Source organism: Rhincodon typus, chromosome 8, assembly GCF_021869965.1.
Source record: "Rhincodon typus isolate 14 chromosome 8, sRhiTyp1.1, whole genome shotgun sequence".
NCBI lineage: Eukaryota > Metazoa > Chordata > Chondrichthyes > Orectolobiformes > Rhincodontidae > Rhincodon > Rhincodon typus.
In genome coordinates this window covers 72,971,787-72,990,325 of record NC_063339.1, presented here as the reverse complement: position 1 = coordinate 72,990,325, position 18,539 = coordinate 72,971,787, and the positions used below count along the sequence as shown (strand labels likewise).

The window sequence follows — 18,539 nt, the reverse complement described above, 5'->3', positions numbered from 1 at the left end:
TTTCTGAAATTTTTAACTTATTTGTAACATTTATCACTTTGGACAATGTGTCATCAATGCATTATCTTTTCCGGCAATGTGAATAATATTTACATTATATGGTTGCAACGAAAAATTCCATCTAAATAGTCTGGAATTCCTGGTTTTCAACTTTTCACTGAAGGCTAATTGATTACGGTTAGTGTAAATTAGTACTTTTTTTGTTACTGTCGGACCAAGTCTTCAAAGCGTTGAAGTGCCAGAAGCAATCCTAAACCCTCTCTTTTTCTGGCTTCTTTATTGCTGACTCCTCATCCTGCAAGAAGACTGCACCCAGCCCCAAGTCACTTTCATCAATCTCCAATTTGGAAAGTCTTGAAAAATAGGGGTGGTCAATACTGTGTTTCTTATTAGATTGTCTTCAATTTCTCAAGGGCTGGCATTCTGCTGACCATACGATTTTTGTTTGTTCCTTTAATAAATTTGTTCAAGGCCACAGCTATGATACTAAAATTACACATGAATTTCTGGTAAAAATCTACACATTCTTAAAAACCTCATGATTTCTTATTTAGTTTTAGGAACAGTGAGTTCTATTAGAGCTTTCACTCTTACTGTCTTTTGTAACACTTGTTCTTGACCTATGGTATGTCCTGGGTAAATTACTCATGCTTTCCCAAATTTATTTCTAGCTAAATGTATTCCTAAGCTAGCCAAGTATAATTGCTTAAACAGACCTTCTACATGTCCTGCATGTTCTTCTCATGTGTCACTATATACTATTATTTTGTCTAAATAAACTACATAGTTATGAATCTCAGCTACAACTCGATTTATAAGCCTCTGGGATATTCTTTAACTCAAATGGCATCACTCAACATTGGTACAACCCATTTGGTGTTACAAGAGCAGTGATGTCAATGGCATTGTGTATAGCCCCTCAATGGATCAATCTTAGGAAGGAATGAGGCACCACAACTCTATAAATGCAATCTTCTAACCATGGAATTAGGTATGAACCTGTTTTGATGACTATGTTTACCTTTCTATGACTGTACAATAGTTGATCCATCCAGTTTAGGAACCGACAGTATTGGTGAACTCCAGCTGCTTTGACTGGGTTCAGTCATGTAGTTTGCCAGCATGTACTAAATCTCTGTTTCCATCAGAGCTTGTTTTCTTGTTTCAACCGATAAGGATACTGGTTTATCAGTTCTGACTGTCCTATGTCCACCTGTAGCTGATGTAGTTCACCCAGGTATATCTTTACAGATTACTTTATACTTCCTCAGTCGTCTCTCAAAATCCTCTTGTTGACCTGTCTCTAAATATGAGAAAATAGTATCTACCTAGTCAGTACAGAGGATCAGAGGGCCCTCGGTGTGCATGTCCATAGATCCTTGAAGACAGCAAGGCAGGTGGATAAGGTGATTAAGAAAGCATATGGGATCTGCCTTTATTAGTCAAGACACTAAATACAAATGCAGGGAGGCTATGATGAAGCTGTATATAGGCTTAGTTAGGCTACAGCTAGAATACTCTGTGCAGTTCTGGTTGCCACACTATATGAAGGATGTAGTTGCAGTAGAAATGGTGCAGAACAGATCCACCAGGATGTTGCCTGGGCTGGAGCGATTCGGCTATGAAGAGAGACTAGCTAGGCTAGGGTTATGTTCCTTGGAGCAGGGAAGACTGAGCCGGAAATTTGATTGAGGTGTATAAAGTTCTGAAAAGTATAGGCATAGTAGCTGTGGAGAAATTTTTCCCTTTAGTATGAGGTATCAGTAATCACTGTAAAGTGAGGAGCATGAGATTTAGAGGGGATTGAAGGAAAAGCTTTTCACCCAAAAGGAACTCACTGCCAAAAAGGATGGTAGAAGCAGGAATTCTCAAGATATTTAAAAACTATTTAGATGAGCACTTCAAACGTGGTGGCATACAAGGCTATGGGTCAGATGCTGGAAAATGAGATTAGAATAAATGGGCCGAAAGGCTTCTTTCTGTGCTGTAATTCTCTATGATTCACTGTATGAACTGTCCCAACATTTGCGTTAGTGAAGTTGCATGAGTTTTGTTTTGAGAATTGGCTGCTTCTCCTACCTTTGTCATCTTCCATTATGTTTGCAACCTTGACACACTTGTTCCTTCTTATCCTTTTCCTGGTGATATATTTCCAATGCACTTATGTGACATAACCAATTCTTCTTCCTATGATCTGGTGTATTTACCAGATAAAGCACATTACTAACCCTCCTAACTACTTTTTACAGTCCACTGAATTTTACTTTGAGACTCACCTTGCAAAAGCAACACTACAGTACATTGTCTCCTGCTTGAAAAGTTGTTGCTGAATGTTTATCTGCATATTCTTTCATTTTTGCCTGTGAGACTTTCAGGTGCTCCTGTGAGTTTTGCTAGAAATATTGACATGTCATTCAATATTGAGGATTTGTCTTTTTCGTTCAAGAACTTCTCCCCAATCAATTTAATGGTCCTCTAATCTCAAGACCATAAATCAATTCAAATAGATTAAACCCAGTAGATTCATTTGGGGAATCTCTGACAGCAAATAGTAAGAAATCTAATCCTTTGTCCCAGTTTATGGGAATTCATGACAGAATGCCTTAATTATGGTTTTAAGTGTCTGATGGTACCTCTCCATATTATTAAGCTGGAGTCAGTTCAGAAAGGATTTACCAGGATGTTGCTGGGTATGGCAGATTTGAGAAGAGAAAGGCTGAATAGGCTGGGACTTTTTTCACTGGAGCGTAGGAGGTTGAGAAGAGACCTTATAGAAGTTCATAAAATAATGAGGGGTTAATGGTAGTTGTCTTTTGCCTAGGTTGGGGGATTTCAAGACCAGGGAGCACATTTTTAAGGTGAGAGGAGAGATATTTATAAAAGACATGAGGGGCAAATTTTTTACACAGAAGGTTGTTCGCATGTGGAATTAACTTCCTGAGGAAGTAGTGGGTGTGGGTATAATTGCACTGTTTAAAAGAAATTTGGATAAATTAATGAATACGAAAGGTTTAGAGGGATGTGCACCAGGAGCAGGCAGATGGGACTAGTTTAGTTTAGCATTATGTTTGGCATGGACTGGTTGGATCGATGGGTCTGTTTCCGTGCTGTATGACTCTATGACTCTAAAGTTCCCTAGCTTTGCGGATGTTATGCAGTTGACTTCAATTGTTTTTTTTAACCCAAATTACTAATGATTTCTTGGAAGACTTTAGACATGCAGTCTGATCAGGACTCTAACTTTATCTCAAAAGGTAGTCTATACACATAAAAAAACCGAATTAACTTTTCTGCTACTACCCTAGCTGTCCTTGAAGGAATAGCTTCTGTAAATCAGGTTGTCATATCCACAGTTGGGGTTGGTTTAGCTCAGTAGGCTGGACAGTTGGTTTGCAATGCAGATAGCACCAGCAGTGTGGGTTCAATTCCCGCACTGTCTGAGGTTACCATGAAAGGTTCTTCTTCTCAACCTCTTCTACTTGCCTGAGACGTATGATGACGCTCAGATTAAAGCATCAATCATCTCTCTCTCTCTAATGAGAGCAGCCCTAAGGTTTGATAAGACTATCGCAATTTATCCTTTTTTTGTTTTGTTTTTGGTAATGATTCTACACAATCCACTCACACTCAACTGAATGGTTCTTCAAAAAACTGGTATGGGTATCAAAGGTGCTAGTTTGATTACCTATTGTAGTCCTACCATCTGACATGTATGACATGTTTTACTGAACTGCACTACATATTTATGGAGTCTTGGCCTTGTAAAACAAATGTTTATCGATGCCTGCATTTTGCATATTCTTATATGCTCTGACGTAGAAATTTCATATCTCCTTACATTATGTAGGCAGTACCACTATTTGAAGACAGCCATCCATCCGTTCTTTATCCGGAGATATTTGAGGATATCTCCTTATCAGAATTCTGTTTTTAATGTAAAGGCAGTCTGAAACAGCTTCAGCTTCAGGGTGGGCTTTCTGTGCTAACTTACTTAACTCTGGACTTGCATCCTGAGCCTCAATTAATAAAAACATACCAAGTACGTCTTTTGAACTAAAACAGAAATTGCAGGAAAGCTCAGCATGTTCGGCAGCATCTGTGAAGAGAAATCAGAGTTAACGTTTTGGGTCAGTTGTGGGGAAGGGTCACTAGATCTGAAACATTGACTCTGATTTCTCTTCACAGATGCTGCCAGACCTGCTGAGCTTTTCCAGCAATTTCTGATTTACAGCATTCACAGTTCTTTCCGTTTTTACTTCTTTTAGAACTGTCTTCTTTAGATAGTTTCAGCCACCCTAGCAACTGCATGCAGTATTACTGTGACCTCTGATGATGGACTTTGTTTAGCTATTCTACACATGATAGAAAAGAACTCCAGAATCTGTTCTTGCAATTGTTCTGTTTCCTTAGCTTCAGCTGGATTTTCTGTGATTATAGGCAAAGCTGTAAGTTTCACCGCTGCGAAATGCGTTGTAGGTAGTTTCTTAACTACCACGTGTACAGACAAAATGTCTCAATCCAACTGGAATTTGTACAATGGAACATGGATATACTCTCCATCCATCCCATTTACCAACACTTTGGGCTTCCAGCGACAGGGTTCGAGTAACCGCTGTATCCCTTAGTGTGGTTATGAGCTTGGATGCTCTCTTTGAAGAAAAGGTGTTAGCTTATTTTTAGACAAAATCCCTTCAAATCTTTTGTCTACCCTCTGTACAACTTCTGCACTCACCGTGGCGTCTACTTCCGGTTTCTTAGTTGCTCTTAAAGCTACTATCTGATCCATGGCCTTTCCCTTCTGAGTTTACTTTTCAGACTCACTCTTACAAGCTCCAACAAGCCTCGGCTTTTAGCATTCTGAAACAAATGCCTCACCTTGTTAAAAAGGAAAGGCTTCCAATTTTCACTTCCATCCTAAGTACTTTGCCTTTTGATCTGAGGAGGAGACCTTGGAGTATTCCCAGCTATTCATTCCTTGTCTTGGCTCACACCTTCCTTTTACTTTTCTATGCTTTTCTGATGGTGACTGGGATAAAAGGTTGCATTTCATGGATTAGCTCATAATTTTCGGCCATTATCACTGCCTGTCTAGCAGGTCCAACCCTTTATTCCCCTCATGGGTTCTTTATTACAGAAGATAGTGAGTTTTTAAATTCTTCTAAGAGCATAACCTCTCTAACAGTTTCATATGTGATTTCAGATTCTGATGTTTGTATCCAACCTATCAAAATTACTTTGCTTAATCCTTTCCAATTCAATATAGCCAGTCCCCAGGTTCCATTCTCGAGACCGTGCACAAGTCAGAACTCAATGCAGGACAATGTAAAATAACTGTTCGTAAGCGCAGGAAATGTTGATATGTTGGATCTTTAAAATGACACCCTTGCATTACATCATGTCTGTAAGTACAAGCGCTCGTAAATCAGGGATTCCCTATATAGGTTTGCTTTGGCAGTTTTGTAAAAATCCAAACACTTTGCCTAAATGCTTCAGGGACTAAATCACATGCCACCAACATAGTCATCTTCACAGCATCATAATCCTGAAAAACCTCCGCTGACAGTGAAGCGTGAATTTCCTGTGCTTAACCTGTCAACGTACTCACATCAGCAATGTTCAGCCCTCTTTTGCCTAGCCATTTTCTCAAATGACTTGAAGAATACCTCTGCAATCTTTTCCTCAAAGTTTTGTATGACCTATGAAAGCTTAACCATTTCCTTACTGGATTTCAAATGATGGCTGAAATTCTCCCCTGCAGTGCCTGTGTCATTATTTGATGTCTCCTGTTTCAACGGCATCATTTTAAGCTTAATCTTCATGTTTCCATGCTTTCTTTTCCCTTTGCAATTCTAATTCTGTTTTGCAATTCTAGCTGCAATTCTAGTTTCCACATTTCCACTTCCTGTTTTTATTTTCCCTTTATAGTTCTCTCTTGTTATCGCTTTCTGCTTTTCTTTGACTTTTTCTTTCCCTTGGAATTCAATCTCCAGTTTTTTTGATTCTCTGCTCATGCTTAGGCAGCCTTAAATGTAAGTGAATATCATCACATTACAGTGCGTCATTACTTGCAGTGCCTGGCGTCTTTTGTATTTCGTCTAAACTTGAGTGCCATGCTAGTACCTCAAATATCTCTGCCTGCCTAGGTTTTTGAGTTGCAAATCGTGCTGGAAGTTGTACAATCATCAATGAACATCCCCACTTCTGACCTTATGCAGAGGGAAAGTCACTGAAGTAGCTGAACGTAGTGGTTGCTGGGACTGGGAGTTGTGGGAAGATTAAATTGGTGCAGAACACCAGTACGTAATGACTTCATAGTATAAGCCTCTAGATCAGTCTTCAGTTGAGCTGAGGTGCCACAAGCATTGATTGTTTTATTAGACTAATGTGTTTCTGCTAACATTTGGATCATGATCTATGTCGAGCTCTCTGTATCCCCTTACCTTTCCCCAAACCAGCGTAAAGTTCTTTCTCCCCCACTTGGGATTGAGTTGAGCTTCCTTTATTTCTCTTTTTATAATTTGCCTCAATGTTCCTAAATGTCTTCATGGCCTCGTCCCTTTCCCCATCTCTCTAATCTCCAGCTCGTCACTCTCCAAGGCCGTGCTTCAGTTGTTGAGGCCTTCAGTTCCAGAATTCCCTCCACTAAATGTCTCCACCTCTGTCATCATTTAACAGCCTCTTTAAAGCCTGCCTTTTTGACCAAACTTTTTTCTACATGTGTCTTAATAGGTCTTTATTAGCTTTTTGCATGGCACTCATGTGAAATGCCTTGTGTGTTTTATTGTGGCAAAGGTGCTATGTAAATACAAATTGTTATGGTGTCTCCAAGATCGTTACTCAGAATCTTAATTATCTTCTTAGTGGGATTTCTTTCCAGAATTCCACCTCTCATTTCTACAGATCAGTCTGCTCCCATATGCCTTTCAAGAATGTTGGCGTTATTCCGCAACTTTGATTCTTGCTATTAATGTCAAGGCAATTCTCAATAGTTAGACCATTAGATCATGGCTGATCTGATATCCTCAACTCTATTTTCTTGCCTTATCCCGATAACCCTGGATTCCCTTAATGTTTAGAAATCTGTCTAAATCAGCCATGAATGTACTTAATCTCCCAGCTTTGACAGGCGTCCATAATAAGGAATTCTACATCCTCCGAGGAACAAAACATTCCTCCTCATTTCTGTCTTAAATGGATGAGCCCTTATTCTCTCCCACATGGGGAAACCATGTCTCAGCATTTACCCTGTCAAATCCCCTATGAATCTTAGGTCTCAATAAAGTATCCTCTCATTCTCCTAAACTCCAATGTGTACAAGCCCAAACTATTTGACCTGTCTCATAATGAAACCATTCCATACTTAGGATCAACCCAGTGAACCTTCTCTGGCCTGTCTCCAATGCCAGTATATATTTTTTTAACATAAGGAGGGCCAAATCTGTTCATGAAATTCCAGGTATGGTCTGACTTGTGAGCCTTGTATAGTTTTAGAAAGACCTCCCTATTTTTATAACCTATTCCCTTTGAAATGAAGGCCAGCATTCCATTTCCCTATTAGCTGCTGAATTTGTCTGCTGACGTTTTGTCATTCATGCATTAGGACCCCCTCTGCAGGTTTTTGCAGTCTTTCCCCATATAAATAATATTCAATTCTTCTGTTCGTCCTGGCAAAGTGCACAGCTCACATTTTCTCACATTACATTCCATCTTTTAGTGTTTTACGTGACAACAGGTGGCATGGTGGCTCATGGTTAGCACTGCTGCCTCACAGCGCCAGGGACCTGAGTTCAATTCCACCCCCAGTCTGTGTGGAGTTTACACATTCTGCCTGTGTCTGCATGGGTTTCTTCCGGGGGCTCCAGTTTCCTCCCACAGTCTGAATATGTGCAGGTGAAATGCTAAATTGCCAGTAGTGTCCAGGGATGTATAGGCTAGGTGGGTTAGCCATGGGGAATGCAGGGTTACAGAGACAGGATGGGATGCTCATCAGACGGTTGGTGTGGACTTGATGGACTGACTGCCCACACTGTAGGGATTCTATGATTCTTGAGACGGGGAGCAAAATGCTTAGTGTCTTAGCTTAATGCACTTTCTGATGTCTATAAAGTATGAAATAAAAGCTGCTAAAGAATGTAATCAGCAGTTTCTTCTTCCTTTGGTATGACACACAACTTTTCTTTTCAAAGTCTCAATATATGTTTTACCTGAATTTAAAACGTGTTCTCTAAACTTCTATTCAAAGAGTTAGGTTTTAGTAAAAATTTTGGTCAGAAGTATACACTGGAATATTTCATCAGGATAGCTGGCTGAACAATAGCATGCATCCTAGGAAGTTAAATATACTGCACATGCTCAGCTGCACAATTCTAATGTAGTTTTCCTAGTCTCCAATCTGGCTAAATTGATCACTTTGAAAATGAGATTTGTGGTTTTCAGGTAAAACTTCAGCAAACATTAAAAGACTTAAAAAGGTAATTTATTTCTTATGAATTCTGCATTATAGTTCATCTAAGCTTTTAAATTAGAAGATTAGAAAATTAAACTGCAGTGGATTGGGGGGAATTGCCACTGAAAAATGTTTTCAGAAAATAATTTGAAGGAATCTAGTGGTTAGCCTACCAATTGAATGCATTAGCCAAATGCACAAATCTGGGTAGAGGAAGTCATTTGTATTTGACATGCAAAGTGTGACAAAAAGCGTGACATCAGGAAATCAAGTTGTACAGAAATAGCATTTACAAAGACTTAGATTGACCGTCATTGGTTCGAATTTTAACCTCTTAGCACATGGAGCTATAGTGTTGATGGCAGATGATTGTTCAGGCTCTCTGCAGTGTGATTTCTTATGATTGCTTCGGGGGAAATCATTGCTACTTATTTCACTTTTACAGGAAATCCCCACTCTATGACAATTGTTTCCTCCATGCTCCAGACGGACAACCCCTGTGCACCTGTGACAGGAAGAAGGCTCAATGGTACATAGACAAGGGCATCGGGGGTAGGTTTGTCTTCACTTTGAGAGAAAAAGAGACTGAACTATGCTGCCACTGCCTAGAGCAATAAACAACAGAAGAATAATGAAAATAGTTGGGTGCATTATGGACAGGAGAGAAGCAGACTGGAATGTTTGGTTTGTGGCAAATAGACCCACACAGGCATGTGAATATGTGAATTAGAGTCCAGTGAATGTTTGTTCAGGCATGTCCAGATGTCTGATGGCAGGAGTTACAGGATTCCTTTACAGTTGGTGATGGCACAGCAAGATAATCCTGATATACAAGGAGTTGGTCCACTTTGCAGGCAAATACAAGAATCTTTCTGGAACGAGACTTCAGGTAGACTTGGACTTGAGGCATCCTTACCTGTCAGTCTGGAGTGCTGCCTGCTGTTCTTTGTTGTAATGTCAAGAGCAGATTCCTCCAAGGTTCAGAAATATACATATCGTAACCAGATGAACATTGGTTCTGTGATTGGCCCATTAAAGAGTCAGTTTCAACTTAAATAATTTCTATCTTTCTGATCAAGGATCCATTGTTCAGTACCTCGACGACTATCTGTTGTTGTTAATCATTCTAGTATTTTTAACATGTTTTCTGTTCAAAGAAAACAGATAGAAAATAGGAACACAAGTAGGCTATTCAGCCCTTCGAGCCTGTTCTGCCATTCAGTATGATATGGCTAATCATCCAACTCAGTATCCTGTTCCGGCTTTCTCCCCACATGCCTTAATCCCTTTAGCCCTAAGAAAGATACATCTTACTATAAGATCTTCTCCTTGAAAGCATTCAGTGTGTTGGCCTCCACTCCACTTTCTGTGGCAGGGAATTCCGCAGGCTCACCAATCTCTTGGTGAAGAAAGTTCTCCTCATCTCAGATCTAGATGGCCCACCCCATATCCTTAAACTGTGACTACTGGTTCTGAACTCCCTGAGCATTGTGAATGTCCTTCCTGCATTTATCCTGTCTGCTTCTGTTAGAATTCTATAGGTTCCTATGAGATTCCACCTCATTCATCTAAACACCAGTGAATATGGCCCTAAATGATCCCATCTCTCTTCATACATCAGTCCTGCCATCCCAGGGATCAGTTTGGTTAACCTAGTAAAGATGTGTCATTCCTTCTGTCACTCACATTTGAAAGTCAATACACAGCTAAGAGGTGTAAGGTGTCACTCAGTTCCCTGCTGCATTCTGTGGGCTCACACTTGGGAAAGAGCATCAATGATGATATTGTTCTTTCCAATAATGTGAACTGTGCTTTAGGATAAGGGCTGCAAGTGCAAACTCTAGCAGAACATTATTGGGACTCAGCAGGGCGTGTTGTGTTCTTCCACATTCGTGTCATGGATTATTAGTGGGGTACGTTCTGGCTGATCTCTGCAGGTTTCTTTAAATTTTCATAGTAGGGTGACCACGTCTTCCTGCTGCTCATTGGTCAGGAGTGTAGAGTAGATGTTAAAGTCTTCTAAGATTCCCGTGTTTGTCAGCCTGGCAGCTGGGGATTAAAGTAGGAGATCATCCTGTTCATCCTTCTCAATTGACTGTCTGGCTGCTGTTAGATGTGTCCAGCTTAACCTGAGTCATGGCTAAGAAGGTGACATGATATTTTTTTGTTCCTCAAATCTAAAAGTGTGGTGTTCTGAGTTTGAATGGACATCTATTCTTTATTTAGAGCTCATCAGTGAGGACCCATTTGTTGTGAAGTTGAAGTTTGAACCATCAGGAAGACCTGAGTCTCAAGAAGACTATTACCTGACAGCCAAGGAAAACCTTTGTGTTGTGTGTGGCAAGAGAGAGTCTTACATCAGGTGAGGTGTTGTTGAGCACTGAGATAAACATTGAAGACTTTTATTTATCCCTCATAGCTAAGAGAGATGCCTCTGGACAATGTACATTTCCATACATATTATTTACTTAGAACTTTGGGATATTTTGCTTGGTCCGATCTGTTTGTGTAACACTTGTTATAAATTAGACTTCACCTTGCCCTCAGCTTTTCAAGGCTTCACCATTTCCATATTAGTCTCCAAACTGGTTTCAGGTATCAGAATATGCTGATATAAGGGCACTGACTTAATAAACAACAGCAAATCATGCTTGTATAGTACCCTTAATATTATGAAATATTAATGTAAGGCACTTTACATGCGTTATCAGAGAAAATTTAACTATGAGCCATGTGATCTTGGGCAGTCGAAACAAATGTTGATCAAAGAAGTTGTTTTAAAGTGGGCTTGTAGGAGAGAGGTGGAAGGAATTCTGCACTCTAAAGCTCATGGTGGCTGAAAGCACAGCTATCAATGGTTGACCTGACTCAGCTTGTTACCAGATAAGACCGACTGCTGCCAGCAGCTGGGCCTGGTTAGGAAACCTATTATAATACTGCTTCTTAGCCTGCCATTTTGTACCATGGTGGTTGGGCTTGTTTATGTTGCTGGAAGAAAAATCCAGAGACCTAGCAAGTTAAATCAAACTGCAAAGAAAGACATTAAGATTAAAACTGGATAGATTACCGAGCATCTATTTGGAAAACAACAAGTTGAGTTGATCCTTTTCTGCTCACTATCACTGGGGATTTACACCAAATCTGGGTGAACTGTCCAACAGATTAGTCGGGCAACACTTGAACATAGGCATGATTTTATAAGTGTGACAGTCAGCAAAATTTCAGATCCGCCTCTGCACTGGGCATGACTTGTTCAACGCACCCTTAACATTGATCCTGGAACCTATGAAGTTCCATTATATGCAATCAAACCTCATGCTGATTAACATCCTCAGCTGATGAATCTGTTTCATTGCTGTGGATCTGGGATGGTGGGTGTGCAGTAGAGGGTGCTTCAATGTCCATTAGCAGGAATGACTCTGTAATACCACAGCTGACTGAACTGGCCACATTCTGAAGTATTTAGCTGCCATACTAGGCTAGCAAAGGTGATGAGAGAAATGAGGCATGGCTGGTGGAATAACTTACTTGATCTTATCTTTAATTAATCGAGCTGTCAAAGCTGTATTTATCCATGATGGCATTGATAAAAGTGACTACCTGGTGAAGCAAAACAGAATGAAAATATAACACCTTTCATTTTTATAGAGCCTTTCACAATCACAGTTCATCCTAAAGCATTTTATAACCAAGAAAATACTATTGAAATACACTCACTGTTGTAGTCTAGGAAATGCAGAGCTAATTTGCATATATTCAGCTCCTCCAAACCGAGATACTCATGTAATCTGATTTGGGATGTTGAGAGGCAAGAGTGGGTGGGAGAGGGGGAGAAAGGAAAGAACAGGCAGGAGTACGAGAGGATGAAGTGGGCAGGAGAGAATGGGGTTGGAGTGAGGGGGTCAGAGACCTATGTACGGCAAGAGAGAGGTTTCTAGACCAATTCTAAAGAATGGTCACCGCACTCGAAATGTTAACTCTGTTTTCTGTCCACAGATGCTGCCAGACCTGCTGAGTTTCTCCAACAGTTCCTGTTTTTAGGGTCTGTAGACTTTGTTGGGGGAAGATGGGATGTTGATTTGAAGTGATCATTGGAAAATATAGAAGAGAGATGAGAATTTTTAAAACGCATTTCACCCGCAGGGTGCAGAAGAGATTTACCAGGATTTTGTCTCAGCTGGAGAGTTTAAGTTATGACGAGAGATTGAATAGACTGTGGTTGTTTTCCTTGTATCAGAGGAAACTGAGGGGGGATATGGTAGGGATGTATAAACGTAAGAGGGACATAGACAGAGTAGACAGGTGGAGGGATCAATGACAGGGGGGTGTAGATATAAGGTGAGGGGCAGGAGGCTTAGAGGAGATACAAAGAAAGTTTTTTTTCACCCAGAGGCTCTCTACCTGTAAGAATGGCAGAGACAGAAGCTCTCATGATATTAAAGAGGTATTTGGATGTACAATTACAATGCCAAGACATAGAAGGCTATGGGCCAAGTGCTGGAAATTGATTTAGAATAGTTAGGTGGTTGGTTTTGACCAGCGAAGACTCGATGGACTGATGGGCCTTTTTCAGTGCTATAGACCTCTAAGACTGTGGAATAAATATTGAGCAGAAGACTCTGGGTAACTCCCCTACTCTTCCTGGAAATAGTGTCATGGGATCTTTTAAGCTCATTTGAAAAGAGAGATAAGACCTTGGTTTAAAAGGAGGTTGGCAGCATGTTAGACAAAGCTAAGCATTCCCATAACTAATTAGTTAGTCCTGCCAATTTAGCCATAAATTACAATGGACAAATCAATAACTAACTGGAGGAGGATATCTTTGAGAAAGGGTTTCGGTTTGCTTGCAGGTTTTTGGAGGTCTTTATGCCCACTGCTTTCTTCTCTTAGTCCTGTGACAAAAACCGCTACTTAAAAGCAATCCAAAAGCTGTTGCTGGGCAGTTTCCTTTAATCCCAAATGCAGCTCATGTCAGATTGTGTCTTAGAAGTTTCAAATTCAGATTCTGAAAAAGTTACAGTTCATGTGTAACCAGTGAGTAAACACCAGATATTTTTCACTTTGCTTCGAATTATAAAAAACGTATTAGTTCTTTCTTTGCATCACAGTAGTCCAAGCTTCCATTTTCCGATTTACATATAAAAACAAAGTTGTTATAACTTCTGTCCATTATGGGATCAAATACTGAGGTATTTGAGGAGAGGGAACGCTGAGGTATTTGAGGAGAGGGAACGCTGAGGTATTTGAGGAGAGGGAACGCTGAGGTATTTGACGAGAGGGAACACTGAGATATTTGAGGAGAGACACGTTTTTGTTTTAACATTGACGTGTTGCCAGACTGATCAATGAAAATAGAGGTGATGGATACATAAATAATGCAAAGTTACAGTTAATGCAAACATGACTCAATCATCCTCATTCTGGTCACTTTAGGCAACCCATATTTTCAGTTTTCACTGAAATTTAGATAAAATAGTTGCAATCGTTTGTGTTTCTTTAGGAAGAATATCGTTCCCCACGAATACCGGAGACACTTCCCTGTCCAAATGAAAGACCACAATTCTCACGATGTCCTGCTCCTGTGCACTGCCTGCCATGCTGCCTCAAACTATTATGACAATGTCTTAAAGCAGCAGCTGGCAGTGGAGTTCAACGCACCGATTGGTTGTGAGGAAAATGTTCGCCTACTGGAGGATCCGGTTCGCAGGCAGGTGCGTTCTGGAGCTCGGGTCTTGCTGCGCGCTGAAGGCCTTCCTGAGGCTCGGAGGAAAGAACTACAGGATGTCCTGAAGGCTTTCTATGGCGTGCAAACATTGACCAGGGAGATCCTTGAAGAAGGAGCATCACTGGAAACGCGGTGAGAAAACTTTTGATTCCAAATTTACAGCTACTGTAAGCAGCTTGCAGATATGAGTGCTTTAAGTATAGTAACAACATCCTAAGATAGTTCACAGGCACCTTAATGAGTAGCATTTGACAACAAGCCACATGAAACATTAGAAAGAGTAAAAGATTAGTCCGTAAGAAGTTCATTTTGAGGTGTGACTTTAAGTGTGTGTGCAAGCAGAAGTTTGGGGAGGAAATTCCACAGCCCAAAGAACTGAAGGCATGGCAGCCATTGCTGGAGTGATAGAAATTAGGATTTGCAAGAGACCCAGAGTTGGTTGAAAGCAACACCCGGAGGGTGTTAGGGCTGGAGGAGGAGGTTACAGCAGATATAAAGGGGTGGCGTGGTGGCTCAGTGGTTAGCACTGCTGCCTCACAGCGCCAGGGACCCGGGTTCGATTCCAACCTCGGCGACTGTCTGTGTGGAGTTTGCACATTCTCCCCGTGTCTGCGTGGGTTTCCTCCGGGTGCTCCTGTTTCCTCCCACAGTCCAAAGATGTGCAGGCTAGGTGGATTGGCCATGCGAAATTGCCCGTAGTGTTCAGGGATGTGTAGATTAGGTGGGTTATAGGGGGATGGGTTTGGGTCGGTGCTCTGAGGGTCAGTGTGGACTTGTTGGGCCGAAGGGCCCGTTTCCACACTGTAGGAATTCTATGATCTTCTATGAAACCAGGGAGCAATTTGAAAACAAAGATGGTAACTTTAAAACCCAGGCATTGCTAAGCTGGGAGTTGGCATAGGTCGGTGAGCAGAGGATTGGTGGGTGAAGAAGACTTGGTGCAAATAGGAATTAAACTTCTGAATAGCTTCCTCCCCCTTGTGAAACCTTGATCAGCTGGAAAAGGGATCTATAATTTCATAGATTTAAAAATAACAAATGTCAATACATTGTGTATGTATCCCCCAATGGAGGCATTCATTGTAACTCCCATACTCAACATTAAAAACCCACATTTTGTGTGCAGTGAAGTACAAGGAAGTAATTAACTCTCTGCCAGTGAATTTTTGAGGAGTTTAGTATTGGACAGAGTTGATTCTTTTACACTTGGTATTATTGGTAAAGCATCACCTAACCTACCTCTATACGAAAGGGATAGTAGGAACTGCCGATGCTGGAGTCTGAGATAACAAGGTGTGGAGCTGGATGAACACAGAAGGCCAGGCAGCATCAGAGGAGCAGGAAAGCTGATGTTTCGGGTCTGGACCCTTCTTCAGAAAAAGCTTCATTTTCTGAAGGGTTCAGACCTGAAACATCAGCTTTCCTGCTCCTCTGATGCTGCCTGGCCTGCTGTGTTCATCCAGCTCCACACCTTGTTATCTACCTCTATGCAAATTTATCCTGTACTATGTCTTCGTTTTCTAGTAAGCTCATTGGAATTCACTTGAGAAATGTCAGTGATATATTCTTCCTCCTCATTGTCAGAAAAGAATCCTCAGTTACAAAAGAAAAAGCTTCCATTTTCATTGCGGCTTCCACAGACACAAGTGTGGTTACTATTCAGGGAAATTTGCGTATATCTCGTAAACCATGATGTGACAATCACCAGATAACCTGTTTTAGTTTGATACATGAGCAATATGTAGTGACTGTGACAAGATAAAGATAATCCTCTATAGATCCACTGGCTAGTTCCTACTGGTCAAAGGACTGTTGGTTTTACTGGGACCACGACAGTAATTGGTGGGGAATTTGAAACGCTGGGTGGATGTGTCAAGGGTCACTCTGAGGTTTCAAACTAAAGTTTTAGAGTCAGATCAGAGGAAGCCTTGCCTAATGTGATTGCTGGGGCTTTGATAGGAAAGTTTTCCTCTACGTTCCCTAAAGTGATGCTGCTAAAGTAATGAATTAAATTCATTATCAAAATCATGAAGAACGTACATCATAGAAACAAACCATTTAGCCCAGCTGGTATTTATGAAGCGTCATCAAATGTATCTGCAAGACCATGTATTTCTTTCTACTCAGTGGATTAATCTGGCTTCTACACACTAATGTGTATTATGCTTTGATATGAGGTATGATGTATCAATAAAATGACCTTGCATTTATCCACTTCACTTATCCTGTCAGGGTATTCAATGAAAGCTATGTCCCTCATGGTTTGAAAGTGACACAGTCCTGTGCAGTTGGTGGTCTCCGAGCCCTAATGTCTTTGGAAAAACGTTGGCGCCAGCATTTCCTGGACTACATGCGGCCCCGCCACCTTCCGCCCCTGTGGTCTGTGGATCACAATCACAACAAGCTGATCCGCAAGTATGGGGAGGACCTGAAGATCGAGTTGACATGAAAGAAGACGACTGGTGCAACTCAATTCTTTGTCTTATTTTTGCAACTGCTTCTCAAGACTGTGGAGACGATCAATTCCGATGCATGAGACACATGTATCAATCTGCTCGTGAAGTACTGGGAAGGACTGCAAGTTTTTTTTAATTTATGAAAATGGGAAAGTGCTGTTGAAACGGTGAACAGTTAAATAAAACACTCTGACCTATTATCAAATTTTAACACGTTTTAGAGGTTTGGTTTGCAAATAGAACGTCTGGTACAATATCACCCAAGGTACATTTTTAAATTAAGACTTTATTTAAAATAAAATCTTTTAAAATAAAAACAATATCTTTGTACCAGCGGCACAAGTGAGTCTTCTGCTTGGAAAATGGAACAGTTTGCAATGGCAGAGGGAACTTCCAATCTCATAACATACTATCACAACCAAGTCACCTGGAATCCTGCAGGTTAGTCATTGCACCTGGCGTTTGAGGTTGAAATAATCAGATTTTGCAAGAGTTGCTGGTCCAGACCCATCAGAACAGTAAAATATATTTTAGCTTTTATACAAAGTTTTCAAAGCTAATTCATTTCCCCAAAAAACAGATAGCTTTCCAAATATTTGATTCCTTTCATCAGAAAAGTGGTTTCAGAATAAAAATCTTTCTCTTGTCCAAAAATGAAAATTTCTATTATAACGTTTGTGTAGTTTTGTGGGTCCAGTTTGAGCCAAGCCCTTCTCCAGAAAGAGGCATCCTCATTAACACTTTGTAGTTATTCATCCATTGTAATCATGTCTTGAGTTAACACCAACTAAATTTGATGCATGTACATTCCTGATTCTCTACCTTTGTTGCAAGCAGTTTATGAACTGAAAGGCATCATGCTTGAGCCTTCAATAAACACATCATTTACAAATACAAATTAATTGTTTCATGCCTGGATATTTTTCTCCCATCACCCAATTTAGTCCCATGAGCAGATGATCCCTTAAGCCGTTTACACACAGCATTTTGTTTCTGACCCTTTTTTAGGAATCCCTTCCCATTATGCGGTTGTTGAGAAATTGGCAGATGACATGATCCAAATAGTTCTAGGCCACTAGGCAATCATTCTATCAGTTGACTTACATCATCAGTTGTTTCTGAATCAGCAGGTTCAAGCAGAAAATCTAGCTGACATTGTAGTGCACTAAAGAGGGACCATTGCACTGCTGAATGAAATGCCAAAGCAATCTGTTTGATCAGCTTTCTTGATTCAAAGTGAAAGATCACATGACACTTTTGAAGAAGGCTGAGAGAGTTCCTTAGATAACAAGGTGTAGAGCTGGATGAACACAGCAGGCCAAGCAGCATCAGAGGAGCAGGAAAGCTGACGTTTTGGGTCTGGACCCTTGTTCAGAAATCTCGTTGTGTGCTGGCCACCAGTTAGTCTTCAACCAATATTGTGAGAAAAGGAGGTTTTCTGGTCAGTGCCTCTGATATGAGTTTGATATGTTAGTGGACACCCTATACAGATAAACTGAAGGCATACAACAACAATAAAGAGAATATGCAAAAGCATGTTGGCTGTAGAACACAACCCTGTTTGACTACTATGCATCTTAAGTTGTGATGTTGTCTTGATGTAGCTGACCCTACCTGGCATGCTACCATAGAAAGAGGAGATCGCACTAGGAAGTTCCAACGGGCAGCCAATTTTCTTCAGCTTAAATAGACCGCTTTTGCTTACATGGTGAGATCTGTGAAAGCAACATAAAGTTGCCTCCTAGATGTGACTGCACAGCTTTCATTACACATTACATTTCCATTGTATCCAGACTGTTTGTTTTGGGATGTTGGGGGAAGGGTAGAGAATAGAGAATAAACATAGCCTTTTCCATCTCCAGATCTAGTATACAGGACCCTCCCCCAAAAAGAAACAAGAAATAAAAATACC

The 18,539-nt window shown here is 40.7% G+C and overlaps 1 protein-coding gene across 5 annotated transcripts in view; it reads left to right on the top strand.

Annotated features, from left to right (window-relative positions):
• Positions 1–17,525, top strand: part of exd2 (exonuclease 3'-5' domain containing 2) — a 42,147-nt gene extending 24,622 nt beyond the window's left edge. For 4 of the 5 annotated variants that reach the window (XM_020519595.2, XM_048600226.1, XM_048600225.1 and 1 more), the window contains exons 6-9: positions 8,892–8,998; positions 10,673–10,808; positions 13,947–14,303; positions 16,404–17,525. In XM_020519595.2, the coding sequence (XP_020375184.1) occupies positions 8,892–8,998; positions 10,673–10,808; positions 13,947–14,303; positions 16,404–16,620 (817 nt within the window). In that variant the 3' untranslated portion in view covers positions 16,621–17,525. The remainder of the gene's footprint in view (positions 1–8,891; positions 8,999–10,672; positions 10,809–13,946; positions 14,304–16,403) is intronic. The other variant, XM_048600227.1, reaches the window with a different exon arrangement.
• Positions 17,526–18,539: the final 1,014 nt, after the last annotated feature.